Below are 19549 nucleotides of genomic sequence, written 5' to 3'. Positions count from 1 at the left end.
GCAGGAAAGTGGGATTAAGATACCTTTTTAAAAGGACAGGCATTTTAGGCCATATGGCTTTTTCCTGTTCCTAAACTATCTCATGTTATTTGAACTCCATGTCTCTGAAGACAGTCTGATCAACACACAGGAAGTTACAGATCAGACAACTATGCCTGACTGAATCACTGTATAATCAGCAAAAAAGCACACGCAGAAATAGCCTAAGGAACAAGACACCTGTATCCAATTCTATATTTTACAGTACTATTGTACTTAATGTAACATTGCAAATCTTATTCTAAGAGCAAATAAAAATGGCTGCCAATTAAAAAAAAAAAAAAAAAGAAAATTACTTAAAACCTTGTGGAGGGAGAACTCGACCTAACATTCATTTTGCAGAGCTGAGGTTTGAGTGTTTTTGTCATGTGTGCCAACAGCAATTCATGCTAACATCATGCCCACACTCGTATGATGGTAATCGAGTATTTTAGGTTCAAAAAGTAAAAATTAAGAACAATGAAAAAAATATACCATTGTTGAGCCATTTTTTAAAATCTCACATGGCTGAGGAATACTTCTCAAAAAGACTTGTCCTTTAACTTTGAGATGTAAGTTTTCAATTGTATCCCAACAGAATACTCTTTCCTAAGTCCTTCTCTGAAATGCCTAAATTTTTACAGCAGATTCTTACCCAGTGATGCCAGATGTTACGTAGTCCTTCCCTAAGTAGTTATAACCATGGCGAATGAGATCTTCACACACATCCTTAACTTTACTACCTCCAAAAGCTGTTCCATAGTGAAATCTGCCATCTAGGACACCAGCCTTCCCTGCCAAGAGCTCAATTAATTTTCCCACCTGTTCAATGGAAAACATGAGACATTATTAAAGGAGGACTACTTCTTTGTTTCACCTCTCTAACAGCTTAAGTTTTAAAATTTAGCATCTTAATACAGGACTGTCAATTCACTGGCATATGGAAGGCAACACTTGCAAATTCACTGTCCTCTGGCTTGTCTCATCATTCACATTTGGAAGGTCAACAGGATCCACGGTCTAGCCCCTACACCTAGAAAACCAAGGAAATTGGAGTGTCGGAGATCAGTAGCAGGAGTGTAGGGGAGAAAGAGTGGTGAGAAAAAAAAAAAAACCAGACAGTAAAAACCAACAAGGGAGAAAGAGAAAAAATGGAAGGTCAGATGATAGCCTGGCTAGCATGGCAGTGCAGCGGTTTAAGGGGGGTGCAAAGTGCTCCCTTATGTCCATGACCAGTTACTTTAATCACAGATAGTAACATACATGAGGAAGTAGGCTCTTTAGAGATTATACCTCCCCCACCCAGGCGGATGGAGCCTTGGCTTTGCCCCCAGCATATTTAGTGACACAGCTATGCTGGCAAATTGTGGAGAATATGATGTGCCTGGCATAGGCTTAAAAGTTACATCTTCCCTGGAGCAGCAATCCCGAGTCACAATCTCCCCCCTCAGTTGCCCCTTTTACTGGGCAAATTGTAATGTCACAGTCTAGCTGAAAAGGAGGAATGTCCTGAGGGAAGAGCATGTATTAACAGAATTTTTTTTTTAAAGTAGATGAAAAAGACTTAGAAAGTTTAACAAGAGAGTAAAAAACATGATCTAGAAGAGCTGCATCATGGACTTGAAGGGAGAGTGAACTGGATAGGAAGAGGGAAAGAATAAAACAAGGGAGCAAAAATAATATTATATTTTATAGGAAGCTGGCTTCCAATTCAGGATCTATTATTTCATGGTGGGTTAGCAGTTTCTTGCCAAAAAGACATGAATCTGAAGTTTTCCTTGGTTTCTTTTTCTAAAGTTCACCAGTGTGCCAATTTTTTCCCCATGCATTAATAGACATAAAATCTGAGCTTTAAATGGCTAGTTTAATTTCATTCTTTTTTCTTAAATGATTCAATGAAAACCATTTATTTTACAGAGTTAGTCAAATATTTGATTATGTCTCAATCCTACACACACTTTAGCACCCAGTTAAACTTTACTGTGTGAACAGTCCCTGGCATGTAAGTGTTTAGGGTGGACTATAATGATGTGAATAAATCTAAGCTTATCAGCCCACCAGAGAGTGTCAGAACTATTAATGTTAACCTTTTTCAAAGTTTACATTCCTACAACTGTAAAGTTCTGACACCAATTTAAAAAGCCAGATTTTCATACTAAAAACACACATGCACACATGCACGCTGTCTTCTGAAGCATACTGATGTAGGCCAGCAGAATAGATAGGTGAACTTCTCTTGTAATGAAGACAGCTGATGTGTAGATTGAACTGCGTGTGTTAAAACGGTTTGAAGGGAAGAATGGTATCCTCTTCCAACTGATTGTATTGCTTATGTGCTTTGCTTTCCTAAAAAAGTCTTATGCACAGCGTCCCGTGTGTGTGATGTCCAGATACCACTATATCCCCATTTATTTTATGTATCATGTTTAGATATTTTATGACATATATAAAGCAGCCCACTGAAGAATCCCAGGTGAGACAGCATGTGACATAATGAAGGCTGGAAGAACATCTTAAATGCAAAGCTGCATTTTGTTGTCCAACTTTCACACCTTGTTTATTGTGGTTAATCCACTTCACTTTCCACTTTTGGGACAGTGTCTTTTTAATCATAACATAATCACTAACCGTCATACGCGATGGGAAGCCGTGAGGATTCATTATGATATCTGGACAGATTCCTGTATCACAAAATGGCATGTCCTCCTGAGGTACTATCAGCCCACACACCCCTAGGAAAGAGAAAATATTTCAATTCACAAAAAACAAGTCAATATTAGGACTGATACTACCAAATTTCTCACTGTTCAGCCCCTCCCCTCTTCCTCTTTCTCTCATGGGTCACTGAGACAGATTGTACCCCATATTCATCCTTTTTACAAGCCCACGATAAATTTTGTATAAAGTAGGTCTTGTGAGGTATCATTTAAAAACTCAATCTGCTGAACATTTATTGTCCTGATAAAATATGTATCAACATTGTATGTAAAGTTGTAATATTCTACTGTATAACATTGCTGTAACATGAGCTGACTGCAAACCAGTTCATCCGAAACAAAAAGACACCTAAGCCAGGTGTCAACAAAGTCCTGTTGACTATTAACTAAGCAGCTATTCTTTGGCAGGCAGAGGGTTGTGAGCGAGAACTTTACATATTGGTAATAGAAACAGCTGTAGGTTCCATTAAAGCAGACTGGCTGTTGCCTGAACCTCAGCTGGAGATAATCCTCAAAGAGGACAGAAGGGTATAAAGATGAGAAACCGAGGCTTCTAAATCAACTCTCCACCCTCAACTCTACTCAGGTCCTGGCTAAAGCAATCCTACCAGACTGCTGTAAGTTTATGGTAAAATATAACTTTTTGCTTTTAAGTTCACTTGGCTTGTTAAGTATTAGCTTGCAGTTTATCTTTTTATGTTTTTTGTAACCAAGGCTGATTTTTATGCCTCATTACTTGTAATCACTTAAAATCTATCTTTCTGTAGTTAATAAACTTGTTTTATTGTTTTATTTAAACCAGTGTGTGTTTGGATTGAAGTGTCTGGGAACCTCCACCAGAGATAAGGTTTATGCATATCGTTTTCCATTGATTAAATGATGGACTTTCTATGAGCTTGCATCGTCCAGTAGAGTGCTGGGCAATATAAGAAGCACCTTTCTGGGGAAGGTTTGGGACTGGGAATTTGCTGGTGTCATTCTGCAATACAATTCACAAGTGGCTGGCCAGAGCATTCATGTAATTCATCTGGGCATGATTTTGCATGCTGGAGCCTGTGTGTGAGCAGGACCAGGGATGGTGGGCTCTCACAGCAAAGCAGTGTAAAAGGCACCCCAGGTTGGAGAACTGAGGTGACACAGCTGTTCAACAGTCCAGACTGTACCCTCGATAATGTCACAGTCACTTTTTAGCAAGAATAAATTCCATTACAAAGCGGACAGTTCACACCATCCAAAACAGTGCCCATGCAGCAAAACCACCAAAATTAACATACTTTTAACTTCAGTGGGTAACCATTTGCTCATTCACTCAGATAAAGTATTGAAGATTAAAATACTGGTTACGTTTTTCAAATGCCATTACCGATTTTGGGTACCTATCTTGTGACATCTTAAAAGAGACTCAAGTTTTCAGAGTAGATGCTGTACCACTTTCTGAAAATCAGATTTCTCGCTGGGAACCCAAAAACTAGTCATCTTTTAAAATCTTGGCCAACATTCATGAATAAAACCTTTGAAGTCAAACCTTTGAGAAAACTGACCCAAAATAATGTTTTCCATTCAAAAGACTGTGTACTTGGAGATTTATGAAACCGAGGAAAACATGATAAAGTGCCCAGACACCTTACAGTTTGTTAGACAGATATGTACCCCTCTACACTTAGAAAAAAGTTTCCAAAAATTTCAGTCATGACAGTTTAAAGATAATAGGTGAGGTAAGTAGGTTACAAATTCCAAAAGCTAGTCAGAAGTGTGAAACCTGTTCAAAATGGTTTAAAATACTTCACAAAGCTTTCCTTCCCAACCCTGAACATTGTTTCCATACCTAATTCTCCAGATTAAAGCTACCACTATACAGGGCATATTGATCAATCTTGTATCTCAAATCAGGTGCTAAAATGCAGGAACTAAACCCCTATTCCTTTGAACCAAGCCTAGTGTTTCAGTCAATCTTTTCCAGAAGCCCTCAGAGTGGAAAGAGTCTGCAATCTATTTGAAATCAGCCTGGTGCAACTGCCAGAGCACTCTATCCTCAGAAAAGTCCTACGCTGGAGGGGGCTGAGCGAAGACATCCCTAAAAAGGCATCCCCCAACCAGCCAGTTCACAGAGGGATACTGGCGTCTGCTCAGGAGGGAGCTCCTCATCCACTGTCTAAACAAGACAGGGATAGGTGCATGGGACAGTAGTTAATAGAATGAGAATGGTAAGTATGGGGGAGGGGTAAAGGAGAAGAGGACTGGAGCTTTTGGATTTTTATGTTTAGTTTGTAATCTAGTACAGATTAATTTACACTGTCTTTTTGCAACAAATCATGAACAATCCTTTTCCCCCAGAAAGATGTGATCATTTGGTGAAAGCAATGCAATGTGTTTTAATTAAATCTCCTGCACACTGCACATTTCCCCCCTTCAAAATATTTGTGTATATATAAATTGTTTTTCCCCATTCGCTTTCACTACCATGAAAGCATTAGGTTGCATGTGGACTAAGAGCACCTGTAAGCCAAAAATTCAATTTTAGCTCACTTAAAATTACTTTAGGCACTGAAAACCCTTTTATGTGCCAAGACAGTTCCCATAGCAGACAGCCACTGTGTTGTTTGTTTTGTGTGAAAGTAAATGATAAAAGATCCATGAAATCGACACAGAAAGGCAGAACAGCAGAAAGAACTGAGGGCTCTCCATCATAGCGGCTTCTACCCTCTGCTGACTTGTATAACAATGGAATCTACACATCCAACTGCAGATCTAACACAGCTGTGCATTTCATTAGATGAAGAGAACTAGTGACACAAGTAAATAATTAACTTATTCTGGTCCGCTGACTGTGCTTATGAGACCAGTCATAGCTGACAGATTTTAATACAAGTTAAAACAAAGAGAGCATAATGAGCTTAGAAGTTAAAACAAAATATTTAGACAGAATCTGATGATCTGACACTCACTAGACTATTTTTTGAAGTCCCTATTTAAAAAAAGTTATAAATCTTAATTCTGAATCCAGATTTTATTTTTTTTAAAACATTACATAATTATATATCGTGTATATCTATATTTGCAGAACATGACAGAAGATATTTCCCTACCCCAAAATTCTAAGAGTTAATTTTCCCACCTCACACAAAGTTTTTTCATCTCTGGGAAATAAAAAGTTTCTGGGGATTATAAATTTTTAAAAAATCATTATGGTCGTATTTCATTACTTGAATAATGTTAATGATATATTTAATTTAAAAACCAATTTTATCAGGACCTTGCAAAAGCACAGAACACGAAGTTCATCATATAGAAAGTGTTGCCACTAAACACACTATTTACAGGTTCATATTTTAAGCTCCAGATCCATGCTTCAACTCATGCAGAATTCTTGACCTGTTGTTATAGTACAAACCTTCTAGTGGTGAACAGCAAACACACATTGCAAGGTTAAAATGCCTAAGGAAAAAAAGACAACCACCATACACCACCCACAAAACAGGCACATTACCTCTGCCCAGTGCAGCCTTTTGACAATGCAAACAAAGTAAAATGAAATCACCCATCACAATAGCAACATCACTTTGAAACTGGATATTAGAGCATTACCCCAAAAATACAGGACATAAAACAGCCTCAGGATTTAAAGAGTTTTCCCTGTCCAAGTATGAACTGAAATTCACAACTTCACCTACCAATTTTTTCACCAGACCCATCTCCAGAAAAAGGACACATTCTCAAACTAACATATAAACTTCCTCTGTGACATTAAAAAGGAAATAAAATAGTTTTGCCTGAATTCCCTATTCATTGTACTCAGGTAGCTAATATTTTTGTTCATCATCTCAAAACTCTCCTTTCTCCATCACATATATATTTTAATTTATACCTCAGTCTCATATAATGTCACTTCTCCCCTTCTTTAAATGTCCCCATCCCTTCTGAAAGATGTAGTCTGAGACTGATCTACTAAAAATGCCATACTATTATGGGCCACATTCTGCCCTCACCTACACATTTTTCAGTTCTCATATTGGAGACAGCTGAACATTTATAAAAAGTTCAGGAGATAATTCTGCAAGTATTCTTCTAGGTGGAGTGAACTTTTTTGTTGTTGTATTTTTAAACATGTTGGTTTATGTCAGACTCATATAGCCTCTGCCTATTTTCTCAACTTAAAAAAAACCAAAACCTAAAAAATAAAAATCTCTTAATTCTATAACAAAACTTTTGTAAGAAACTTATTGTTGAGACAACATATAGTATAATTAAATTAATTAGCATTCTAGAAAACTATTTGATTTTAAAAAAAGATATTAGTTACTGAAATGGTCTTATTTCAAATATTTCAATGTAGATTTTATAAACTGAATACACAGCATTTTGAAAAAATCCAATACGTGAGTACTCCAGTGCATTGCAAAACAGCAGCCAAATAAATCAAATATTTTCAAGTAACCTTTCTGCCAAACAGAAAATAACTGTGTTTTTCAACTGAGTTCAGATATGTGACAATTCTGACTACATATTGGCCCCGCCCTACAAAGGGACCCATGTGAACATAAATGTCAGTCAGTATGGAGTCCCACTCTTCATGGACAATGGTCTGTCCACATGGATCTCTTTGCAAGATATGGGTTTTAAAGATACCTTGATCCCTTCCCTTTTGTTCTTGAGAGATTTTACTTTTCCACCCTTGCTTGGCTAGCTAGCACTCTAAAACATACTGTTTAAAAATCAAGACTATCCAACAGCAGGTGGAAGTCTCTTTCACAAGCCACCATACGGATACTTTCCATAAATAAAAAGCACACACACAAATTAAAAAAAATAAATAAATAAATCAAAACAACCTAAAATGTAAGAACGTAATTACTGTCAACAGGAGGCATACTGGAGAGCGAGGGGGACTAACTTAAGTGAACAGAGGTGGCAGCAGCATTACTACTAATTTCTGCTGGAGAGGTGAGAAGACGCCCACTACTGGATGAACTTGTTTAGCGCCTTTTCTATTATACGGTTAGAAAAATAACCTTAATCCCTTAATAGGTGCACTCTGGATTTTTCAGTACAAGATGTGTCCAGTCAGAGTACACAATGGAATTAAAGGGATGGGCTAAACTTCAAATACACCTGCAACTATAAAACAGCAAAGTATTTTTGGGAAAACATGTTTATAGACAAGTCTGTAAATCAATATATGGTACCAGCTATGTTTACTTCAAATCTCTCTAATTAGCCATCATGTTTATTATACAACTACAGAGAAAGAAAGAGTGCTAAATCATATTAGTTTTGTTCAACAGTTGAATCATTTACAGATCTATCATATCACTTGCTACATCCCGTTTGACAGAGGATAGAAAGAAGCACAGAATTAAAATTAACAGATAAATAATGCATAAGTAAACTTGATTAGTTCGCTTATTAAAAACATCACTCTAAATGAGAGGAGGCGCTAGAAGACAATACAGTTTGTACATGGCTTTCCCATGAGCTGCTGAATGGCTTGATGTGATAAATTTGCATAGTCTGAAGCACACAAAGAGCTGATTAATTGAAACCCTTACAATGCTTCTGGAAGCAGCTATTGTAAAACAATAACCATAGGAACTTTACAAAATACACATGGCTGAATGAGTCAAGAGCTTAATAAAATGTGTGTTCAGGATACACTATCTGGAAACAGAATAAGAGATTTTTATTTTGTGCCATAAAATGCGAAACCAACCTAATTTCAAAGGTTCAGTTGGAGATTTACTGAAAAGGTCAGAAGGTTACCTGTTTGCTATTTGAGATTTTAAAAAAATGCTGTAATTTAGTTCTTAAGACAGCAAGTTAAGCAAAGGTTTGGTTAAACAATTAGGAGCCCTAATGGAAATTCTATGGCATTTCATTTTCTTACACAATTTTCAAAGATAAAAATACGGCAAAAAAAATTCCCCCCACTCGTAATCCAAGAAAATGATATCCATCTCAAATCTCTGGAGTGGTCATCTAACATTATATATCAGTAGCTATCAAGACTGTTTTTATAATAAAATTCTGCTTACTACTGCTCCAAACATTAATATGAATTAGACCAATAGATATGTTTCCTTAGAAATAATGCCTAATGTTATGAGACAATGAAGTATCAAATTAAAGAGCGTTACACATGGGAAAAATATTACAAATTGCCATATAAAGCTATAATATTTTATTTCACATGCTCCTCTTATACCTACAGAACCGGAATTCTTTAACAGAACAGATGCACAACATATTTATTTTGTCCATGTCAAAATATTTTGATAATTATCATTTTACATCTGAATAAACATTGTGTGCACAGCAGCTGCTCTAATGAAGGCAGAATTAAAAAAACAAAAACAAAAAAAACCCAACCCATAAACAAGCCCACACTAACAGATATGTGGTATTGCAATAAAGTTTATATAGTTCGCAATGCAGTGAATAGATTCTATTTTGACACTAAAGAACATTGTTCATTTAGGAAAACAAAGATGGTCTTTAATGAATTTAAACTCGCTTCCTTGTCTTTAGAGTAGTTTAAGTGTAGATACTTCAGAAAGGCTTAATCCTTTATCTTAGATCTTCAGCTATTAAAAAGCTTCTGTTTGCCAGTCAAACAATCTCTTGCTTAAATACAGTTTTTCCACTCCTCAGGAATACTGTTCAGCATTGCTGCTTAGTTCTGTGATCTACAGGACCTTTGTTGGAGGTGTTAATCCTTTTTCACATGAGAGACTGAGAAATGTTCTTTCAGAGAAGTGATATATTGCTTTTTCACATCAAAGGAGTTGAACTTTTTTCCTCATTGTGACTTGGAAAGAAGTAAGGGGAAATCTGGAAATATAGTAATTTAGTTTTTATGGAACTCAGATGAAGCTTGCTTAGTCGAGTACTCTCTCGGCTCTCTTTGCATCTAGAGATGATTTCACTTGAAGAATTTAAGATAAAAAGAGCAAGGGAGAAAGTCTTTTTACTGTTCTTGGAAATACACACAATCCTTTAGTTAAACCAAATGGCTCCTATAAATTGGACAGTAAACTCTCTCTGATGGGTATATATTTGTTTACTAGCACTACAAATGTGCTAAATAATTGGCAGGCAAGCCAAGACGAGGTCTCTGTCCCAAAGAACTTATTGCAACATACAGATGGAAGGCTGGAAATTTGGATACAGCTAGTGATTGACTTGTGAGCTTTAGAACTCTACATGTTAGTTTCCCGTTTTGTTTTCATTTCTCTTTATTCCTTTTTCCCTTTTGTTGACATTTCTTGAAGGCTGGGATTGACAGGCAGTTTAGAAGAAGCATGCTTAAAGGAAGGACTTGAAGGAGGAAAGGACAGGGCATGGCAGACAGAGCAGGTAGCGGTGTCCCAGGCCCAAAGCGCATCACTGTGAGAGTGGGAGGACATGAAGAAGGCAGCAAGGCAAAATTTGGTAGCATAAATTGAAATTATGAAAAAGGCCCAGAAAGGCTACCACCAAATTCAATAGAAGGCTCTTCTTGGAGCATACCTTTTCTGAAGTTGAGTTGAGAGATTTTAATCCACTTTTCCTAGCTACAGTCCAGTTTTCTTAAGGCTTTGGATTCTTGCATTTGAACTATAACTCTCATTCCAGAAGAATATAGAAAATGTGTGAAGTCACTTGAAAATGTGGCTCTTCTGATCTTATTCTACTTATTTAAATCTTTAAAAGCTATCATTACACATAAGCCAAGGGAAACTCATCTCCACCTACACTTCTTTAAGACGTAAGAAGACTTCAGAGAAATTGACAAGGCAGAGATTTAAACACTGTCCTTCTCACTGAATCAAGAAAAAATTGTTAATTTAAACAAAACAAAAAGTTAATTCACTTTTTGCATGTTATTTGGAAGATGGTCTGTTTTTGGAGGACCTTGGCAAAACCTGCCTGTTGTCTTGAAGCAAGTTGAGTGTATGTTAACTTGTGAGGTAGCTGTATTCAAAAAGGAAACAGAGAACTTCAGTTAATTGTTAAAATATAATGACAAATTCAGAGCTGTCCAACTAGAGGTCTCTTATCTAAATTCTTTACTGTGAAGATTAACTGGAATTTTGGTAACCTTAACTTCAATTGTAACAAGTTTCTTCCACTCTGACTGCCTCATTCCTATTTTTGATATTAGGGGATCGTGATGCTAGTAACATTTTTAAACAGCTGATGAAAGAAAAACCTTTTGCTTTCCTCAGTATGCCTTTGTCCAATTACCGTTCAGTCACTGTCTATGACTAAACATTAATGTTGATGCCGTTATGCCTTTGCCTGCTTCAGGACACCAGCTTGTTCGGATGTCTTCAATTTTTTCTTAACTGTTGTGTACCTAAAAATACATGTTCTCTCCTCCCTTCACACTCATAGACTCACAGAGTTCTCAGCCTTCTCTCTCTTCACTTTTCCACCCTTTTAAATTCTCTCCCCTTACCAATGATAATCTCTTATAGGTAGGTCAAGTTCAATGAATACTAGTAACTATATGTATCCTAAACATTCTCTTGATTCCTTCAAAAACGTGTTAAGACTACACCACAACAAAACACTGATAAGAGATTTAGGAGGCGTACAGAGTGACAAGATCAGCTCCCAGACTACTGTACTGGGTGGCACAGAATGGGAAGGAGGCGAACATCCCGCAGTGCTGAAGAAACAGGTCCAAGACTATTTAGAAGGATTGGACATACACAAGTCCATGGGGCCGGATGCAATGCACCCAAGGGTGCTTAGGGAGTTGGCTGAGGTGATTTCAGAGCCATTGGCTATTATCTTTGAAAGCTCGTGGCAACAGGGGGAGGTCCCTGAGGACTGGAAAAAAGCAAATATAGTGCCCATCTTCAAAAAAGGCAGGAAAGAGGATCCAGGGAACTACAGACCAGTCAGCCTCACTTCAATCCCTGGAAAAATCATGGAGCAGGTCCTTAAGGAATCCATTTTAAAGCACTTGGAAGAGAGGAAGGTGATCAGGAACAGTCAACACAGATTCACCAAGGGCAAGTCATGCCTGACCAACCTGATTGCTTTCTATGATGAGGTGACTGGCTCTGTGGATGTAGGGAAGGCGGTGGATGTGATATACCTTGACTTTAGCAAAGCTTTTGATATGGTCTCTCACAGTATACTCATCAGCAAGTTAAAGAAGTATGGGTTGGATGAATGGACTATAAAATGGATCGAGAACTGGCTAGAGCATAGGGCTCAACGAGTAGTGATCAATGGCTCCATGTCTAGCTGGCAACCAGTCACAAGCGGAGTTCCACAGGGGTCGGTCCTGGGGCCGGTTTTGTTCAACATCTTTATTAATGATATGGAGGATGGGGTAGATTGCACCCTCAGCAAGTTTGCAGATGACACTAAGCTGGGGGGAGTGGTAGATACCCTGGAAGGTAGGGATAGGATACAGAGTGACCTAAACAAACTGGAGGATTGGGCCAAAAGAAATCTAATGAGGTTCAACAAAGAAAAATGCAGAGTCCTCCACTTAGGAAGGAAGAATCCCATGCACAGCTATAGACTGGGGACCGACGAGCTAGGCAGCAGTTCTGCAGAAAAGGACCTGGGGGTAACAGTGGATAAAAAGCTGGATATGAGTCAGCAGCGTGCCCTGGTTGCCAAGAAGGCTAATAACATATTGGGCTGCATTATGAGGGGCATTGCCAGCAGGTCGCGGGAAGTGATTATTCCCCTCTATTCGACATTGGTGAGGCCGCATTTAGAATATTGTGTCCAGTTTTGGGCCCCCCACTACAAAAAGGATGTGGACAGGTTGGAGAGAGTACAGCAGAGGGCAACAAAAATGATTAGGGGGGTGGAGCACAGGAGTTATGAGGAGAGGCTGAGGGAACTGGGCTTGTTTAGTCTGCAAAAGAGAAGAATGAGGGGGGATTTGATAGCGGCCTTTAACTACCTGAAAGGGGATTCCAGGGAGGATGGGGCTAGGCTGTTCTCAGTGGTGGCAGATGACAGAACAAGGAGCAACGGTCTCAAGTTGCAGGGCGGGAGGTCTAGGTTGGACATTAGGAAAATGTTTTTCACTAGGAGGGTGGTGAAGCACTGGAATGGGTTACCTAGAGAGGTGGTGGAATCTCCATCTTTAGAGGTTTTTAAGCTGAGGCTGGACAAAGCCCTGGCTGGGATGATATAGCTGAAGTTAGTCCTGCTTTGAGCAGGGGGTTGGACTAGATGACCTCCTGAGGTCCCTTCCAACTCTAATATTCTATGATTCTATAACACATTCTGAAGAGACTCTGAATATTCAGAATGGACTAATGAGGAAATGTCTCTAACAATTTTAATGAGTGTTGAAAGATACCAATATGACTTAAAAAAATCTGGGTAAAAGGGCTTTAAGCATAGTTAAGTTTTAAGCTCACCTTCTGTTGTTTTATTATAAGCCTCAGAGTGCAGACATTCTGTGAATCACTGACTCCATTTTTGTGGGATGTCACACCTACCAGTGGAAGATTCTGGAAGCTGCCTATACAATTTAGGATAGCTTCTCCACTAGAATGGGTTTTCCAAAGGGTTTTAAATTATTTTGTTTAGGAGACAAGATAAATGTATTACAAGTATTAAACATTTTAGCAAATTGCATAATACTTGAGAACATACAGTCAGATTCCTGTACTCTAAGGATCATTTCCTAGTGATTTACAATAATGAGTCCAAGTCACAAACAGTGAGCATGAGAGCTAAGAGCATGAGAGCTAATAAGAGGTTGGCACTTAGGACCTTAAAACAAAGTGCTACAAACTAATGGATAACTTACTGAGCATTCAGCTTCCCTGCAAAGCAACTTGCTCTCTGAAGTCAGAGAATATAGGGTTCTTGGAGACTGCAGGATGTAGAGGTAGAAGTACTCCAGGTTCTTTTTGCTTTTGTGGAATACCTCTATTTGAAATTGAAATCAGCTCAATTTAAATCAGATTCAAGTAACCTTTAATTTCAGAAGATGCACATCAATGGGTCATGTGAAAGTGTTATGAGTTTACCAAAGATAAATATTTTAACTGTTCTAATCCTTTATGTAAGGTGCCCATGAGCATCTACAGTGGTCAGGCACCTGAAGTTACTACTTCAATGTACAGATTTTATTTTTTATATTAACTGGGGCCTATATCACATCAAATATTATTTACAATATTGTTATTTAATATTTATGCAACTACAGCATTCAGAGGCCACTGTCAGGAGCAGGGCTTAAATTTTGCTATGTGTTCAACAACAAAAACAAAAAACACATGAAGATATGGCCTCTGCCCTGAAAAGCTACCTTTGTTTAAAAAAAAAAAAAAAAATGCCTTGCACATTACATTATCTGTAAATTTTTATATTTGATTGAAACATTTGGCCATTATTTGTGAGACTGCACAGGAAGCTTCCTTGAAGGAGACTCCATAGCAGGCATCTTAGCTACTGAACTGTAGCTGTTTTTACACTAAAATGGTGACACACACAGTGCCTTGGAGCTTACTTTTGAAGCTAATGACCTCCCCCTTCTGTTATTAAAACTGTATTAATATAGCAATAGTCAAAAATAAAATTGAAGATTAACCTGGAGCTCGCCAAAGGAAAACCAAGATTTATACTTGGCAGTACAATATAAATCTTCCATGCTGGCTCTTCCTACTTTACTTTCCCGATGCTTCGAACAAGTGGTTTTTCCAATAATGCTAATGGAGTGGTCATGGAACACTACCAAGGGAATCCAGAATATTCAGATGCTTTCTACTCTGGGATTAAAAACCATCTTGAAAATTAAGTCTAACAGGGCAAACTCCTCACTACTAAGCAAAAGACCATAAGAGTCATGCTAATAGGAATCCTTCTATTCTGTTCAATTTAGGGCACATCTGTCTATACTACAAGCTTTTGCTGCCCACAAGTTACGTTGGCATAAAGCTGCAGTAGTTAGTATATCACTTGTCCATATGCATACTTAGCTCCTTGCGTCAGCGCTGCATACACTCACCAGAAGTGCTTGTTTCAATGCACAGTCAATGTATCATGGGTAGGTAGTCCCGTGTGCAACCTGCTACCATCCAGCACACTAACTTTTCGGAAGTTTTGGGAACGTATGGTGGGGCAGAAATGAATTGGAACAGAGGGACTGGGAGGAAGGGGCCAACTTCCCAGCATGCAACTTTCTCCACTCCATAGTGTCATCCCTATTCCATAATTTTCATGCTTATTTTGAAAATCCCAGAACCCTGCATGGGACTTGGCATTGTCCATGTCTGACAGATGCATGGAGCTCACACACTTTACACTACTGTCATGAGCGATGCAAGCACAGGATGCACGGTCCTCCAGTATCTGCAGAGCCACAAGAAGAACTGTAGGGAACATGACGACTTCCTGGAGGTCAGATTGCTGTAGGACATAGCAAGAACCAACTCAAGATTGTGGCTGGCATTCATGGAGTAACTGCAAATAGTGGAGCACCTCTTCTGGGCCCAAGAAACAAGCACTGACTGGTGGGATTGCATTATAATGCAAGCTTGGGATGACAAGCAGTGGCTTCAGAACTTTTAGATGCACAACATTTCTGGATCTGTGTGCTCAGCTCATCACAGCCCTCCAGCGCAGAGACAACAGGATGAGAACTGCACTCACAATGGAGAAGTGAGTGGCAATTGCACTGTGGAAACTTGCAATGCTGGATTGCTACCAGACAGTGGAAAATCATTTTGGAGTTGGAAAATTCACTGTGGGGGCTGATGTCATGAAACTGTGCAGGGCCATTAATCATCTCCTGCTGTGCAGGACTGTGACTCTTGGCATCGTGCAGGACATAATGGATGGATTTGCAGCAATGGGGTTCCCGAACTGCAGTGAATCAATAGACGGCACGCATATCCCTATTTTGGCACCAAACCACCTTGCCACAGAGTACATCAACAGAAAGGGGTTAGGGAGATGTTATACTGGAGTTTTCCATGGACTGCAAAGGGAGATGAGCCTGGTACTGTTGTAGGTCCTCAAGAGCCTGCAGCATCTGTTTGGCACCAGAGAAGCCTCATTTTGGCCTGGTGCATCTCGTTCTCTGACTCCTGGGCCTGTCTCCTGTCCACTCTTTCCTCCTCCTTGCAGTCTGCAATATTTGTCTTCCAGGCTCTCTGTTCCTGGTCTGATGCAGTAGTGACTGTCAGGATCTCACTGAACACGTCATCTTGAGTCCTCTTCTTTCTCCGTCTCATCTGGCTCAGGTGTTTCACGGGTGTGAAGAGGGAGCCCCTCAAGGCTGCAATGGCAGCAGTTACAGACAAAACATACAGAGGTACCATTGTCTGTATAGTCACAATGAAAAGCAAAAGTTAATATTCAGAACTCCCTGTCCTTGCTCCCATAAAGTTTTAAACAAGACATGCTTATTGACACAATTGCTTTAGAGTGCTTATGCACAGCGCCACTAACAGTCACCAGCCATGGTGAGTAGGGCCCAGGAGGAGGAGGGAAATGAGAAAGGAATTGCTTAGTTGCAGGCAACTATGAGTATAGGACAACGTCACTGAATACTGGCACCATTTTCCACAGGTGGTGGTGATTTCAGCTGATATCTCACTCCTGAGAGTAACAAACGCTCAGAGAGCGCAGCTGCTGCTGGCATCCCAACGCCTCCCTGGCTTGTATGCTACTAGCCTGTTCACCACAGTGGTGCCTGCCGAAGTTATCACCGACTGCCATGGGAAAGTGTCCTACCATGGAAGAAGAGATAAAGCTAACAGCTCTAGAAACCTTTGGGAGAGGATTGCAGAGTACCTCCATTAAAGTTTCATTGAGATTTCTCAGGCGGATTCAAGAAACATCCCTGTGTTCACAAACTGTGCTGCATGGCCTGCCCTGCCTAACTCTACAGGGGAATGAAAAGTAGGTAACAACTCTACCTCTCCTTGCTGTACTGCTACTTCTTCTAGTATGATTAAATTAATGGATTAAATTAATGAAAAGCTAATAGCTGTACCCTGCTAAGTTGGGGGTGCCATCACTGAAATGGGAAATACATTTACACACCTACCCAAGGTTCCTTTCACAGCATCAGGCTTGCCCATGTTTGACTGCCGGGATTGACTGGACTGTCGAGGAGTCTAAAACAGGACCTGGCTCATGGCATGGATGGTCCCCTCAGTCGCATGTCCTCCATCTTCCCCCTTGCTGTTCACATCACGGGCCTGTGACTTGGGCTCCTTGGAGGTAACCATGGTGTGTGGGGTGGTAGTTGGGTCTCTGCCAGATGTGGCATGTAGCTCTTTGTAAAAGCAGCAGGTCTGTGGCTCTGCACTGGATTGACTGTTGGCCTCCCTGGGCTTCTGGTATGCCTGCCCAAGTTCCTTTGCTTTTAGCCAGCATTGCCTGTTATATCCCTTCTCCTGCATCCCCCCCTAGCAATCTGCTCACAGATGTCCAGGTTTACATGGTTGATCTGTAGCTGTACTTGCACAGCCTCTTTTCCCTACAGGCAGGAGATCCAATACTTCTCATCTACTCCAAGCCTGAGCATATCTGGAGTACGTAGACAGCATAGTCAGCTGGACAGTTGCACAAAACAATGGAGAGCTGCTAGGTGTGCTCACCAAGTTGGACAACCAGGAAAAGGCATTTCAAAAGTTTGCAGAACTTTAAAGGTGGGGGAGAAGGGTGTGTGCCTTCTGTGTGACCCCTGAGCAGTGGAATTCACAATTGTGACCAGAGCAGTCAGTGTGGGACTTTGTAGGACAGCTGCCAAAAGACTGCTAGGGTCAACATAGGTAACACATTAGCCTATGTCAATGTAATAGAGTGCTTACGTTGGTGGGAGACAAATTTAAGTGTAGACACATGCACAATTAGGTTAATGCATGGTGATTTATGTCAACCTAACTTTGTAGTGTAGACCAGGACTTAAAGATAGAAATAAATAAAACCGGATTTCCTCAGAATGCAACAGTTACGTGCAAGTCAATAACCTACAGACTTTCAAAACTTCTGACAGATTTATGTACAGCCAAAATTGCTAATCCACACAAAAACTTCACCAAGTTTCAGCTAAGTTCACTAAGTTTCTCCACTTCACAAAAAAACAAGTAGAAAAGAAATTTGCAGTTTAAGATTTACATGTACAGGACTTAGGGAATTCTCATTTTATGAACATTACTGATCATTTATTGATGAGGGATAAAATTTTTAATGGTAAATTATAGAACTAGGATTAAAGCTGAAAAAAATTAGTTGGCCTTTAAGGAATTTGCATTGGTTTATTTATGTACTTATATGACTCCGGCTACCATAGTGTCTAACACCTCCAACTTACTGCTATTTCTATTTTTAAATCCCTCTCTTGATTCCTTCCCGGCCTGTCAGAGAAAAAGATTGATTAATTGTGTGTCTCCGCAGGTGGGTGGGTAGGTAGGGATGTGAGGATGCAGTGTAGACATTACCGATGGAAAGACAACTCAAAAGGACTGAGGTTCTGCCTTTAGTTCTGAATTTAGTGAGGCCCATGGTCATTCATCTCTTGTGGGAGGGAGTTCAAAAGCCTACACCCAGCTTCTGTAAAAACTCCATCTCCTGGGTTTATAAGCCTCAGTTTCAGGGGTCTGATGGAATGCACCTATCAAGAGGGGTCACGGACACGTAGGAAGAGATGATCTCTCAGGTATCTATGTCTAATTTCACAAAGGGCTTTGAATAGGAAAAGAGAGCTTGTATTGGACGATAGTCAATGAGGAGCAAGTGTGAGAGTGGAAGGCTAGGATAATGTGATCATGGCAGCCCACACTGCTAAGCAGACAGGCTGCTGTAGTTCCACTAATCAAACCTGGAGGTCATAAGTGTGTGGATGACTGTAGCCATGTCTGATAGGATGGGGAGCAGTATTCTATTTGGCCATAGAGAGAAATGTGCATTTTTTGCTGCCATGACTGGTTAGGTAATCCAATAGCACTGACGCGTACAAAAGGACCCCATGCGTATGGACTGCCTACCTGCTCTGAGGAAAGAATTCATCAATAGTGTGAAATTTACAGAGAAGACAAGTTTTTTTAAATGCTTTCCTTTCCACTAGTATCACCTCACTCTTGTCTGGGTTTAGCTTTAGCCAGCTGCTCTTCATCCACTTGTGATTCAGGTAGCCACTGAAAAAGCTGGGAAATGGTGCTCTTTAAGTTCAAATTGAAAAGCGATACAACTGGATGTTGTCCACATACTGCTGGCATTTCAGCCCACAATCTCACTGGCTCTCCCAAGGGTTTTATACAGACATAGACTAATATGTGAGAGAGGACTCATACTTGTGGGACTGCATATGTGAAGGCTCTAGAGATAGAGAGGAACTCTTGTCCCTAATAGCCCTTTGGGTTCAGTTTGAGTGAGAGCAAAGATATGAGCCATTATAGTGAGTTTTGATTCACCCTGAAGCCACTTGAAGGTGGCAGAGGGTGATTTGGTAATCAGTAATATAAAATGCTGCAGAGGGGTTGAGCAGGAGGAGTAGGAACATATTTCCATTGTCTAAGGACAGCAGGAAGTCATCCATCAGCACAATAAGTGCGCTCTCTCTCTCTCTCTCTCTATCACGTCCTAGCCTGAAACCTGACTAAGAGGAATCCAGAATACTGGCAAAGACAGGTCTCAGATTGTGTGACACTGATTCTAAGTGCATGCCATAATTAGAACTGGTCATGTAACATTCACTGAAACTTTGACAAATGTATTTGAAAGTGTCAGATTCAACAGTTCCCTCCATTATTCACCCAGCTGTAGTGATCCCCATATTCCTCCCCACTCCATTTTGCTGTAGACATGATTTTAGCAGACAATGACTCAGGTGCTGC

At 39.8% G+C, this 19549-nt stretch overlaps 1 protein-coding gene across 2 annotated transcripts in view; it reads right to left on the bottom strand.

Annotated features, from left to right (window-relative positions):
* Nucleotides 1–19549, bottom strand: part of POLR3B (RNA polymerase III subunit B) — a 130719-nt gene that overhangs the window by 24838 nt on the left and 86332 nt on the right. For both annotated transcript variants that reach the window (XM_067559366.1, XM_067559367.1), the window contains 2 exons: nucleotides 2647–2750; nucleotides 674–840 (listed from right to left, as the gene is read on the bottom strand). In XM_067559366.1, coding sequence (XP_067415467.1) covers nucleotides 674–840; nucleotides 2647–2750 — 271 coding nt within the window. The remainder of the gene's footprint in view (nucleotides 1–673; nucleotides 841–2646; nucleotides 2751–19549) is intronic.

This window comes from Emydura macquarii, unplaced genomic scaffold (genome assembly GCF_026122565.2).
Source record: "Emydura macquarii macquarii isolate MOO-44397 ecotype Brisbane River unplaced genomic scaffold, CSIRO-AGI_Emac_v2 contig_2205, whole genome shotgun sequence".
In the NCBI taxonomy this organism is placed as follows: domain Eukaryota; kingdom Metazoa; phylum Chordata; order Testudines; family Chelidae; genus Emydura; species Emydura macquarii.
Note: the sequence above shows the minus strand (reverse complement) of the source record. Positions and strands in the feature narration are given on the sequence as shown.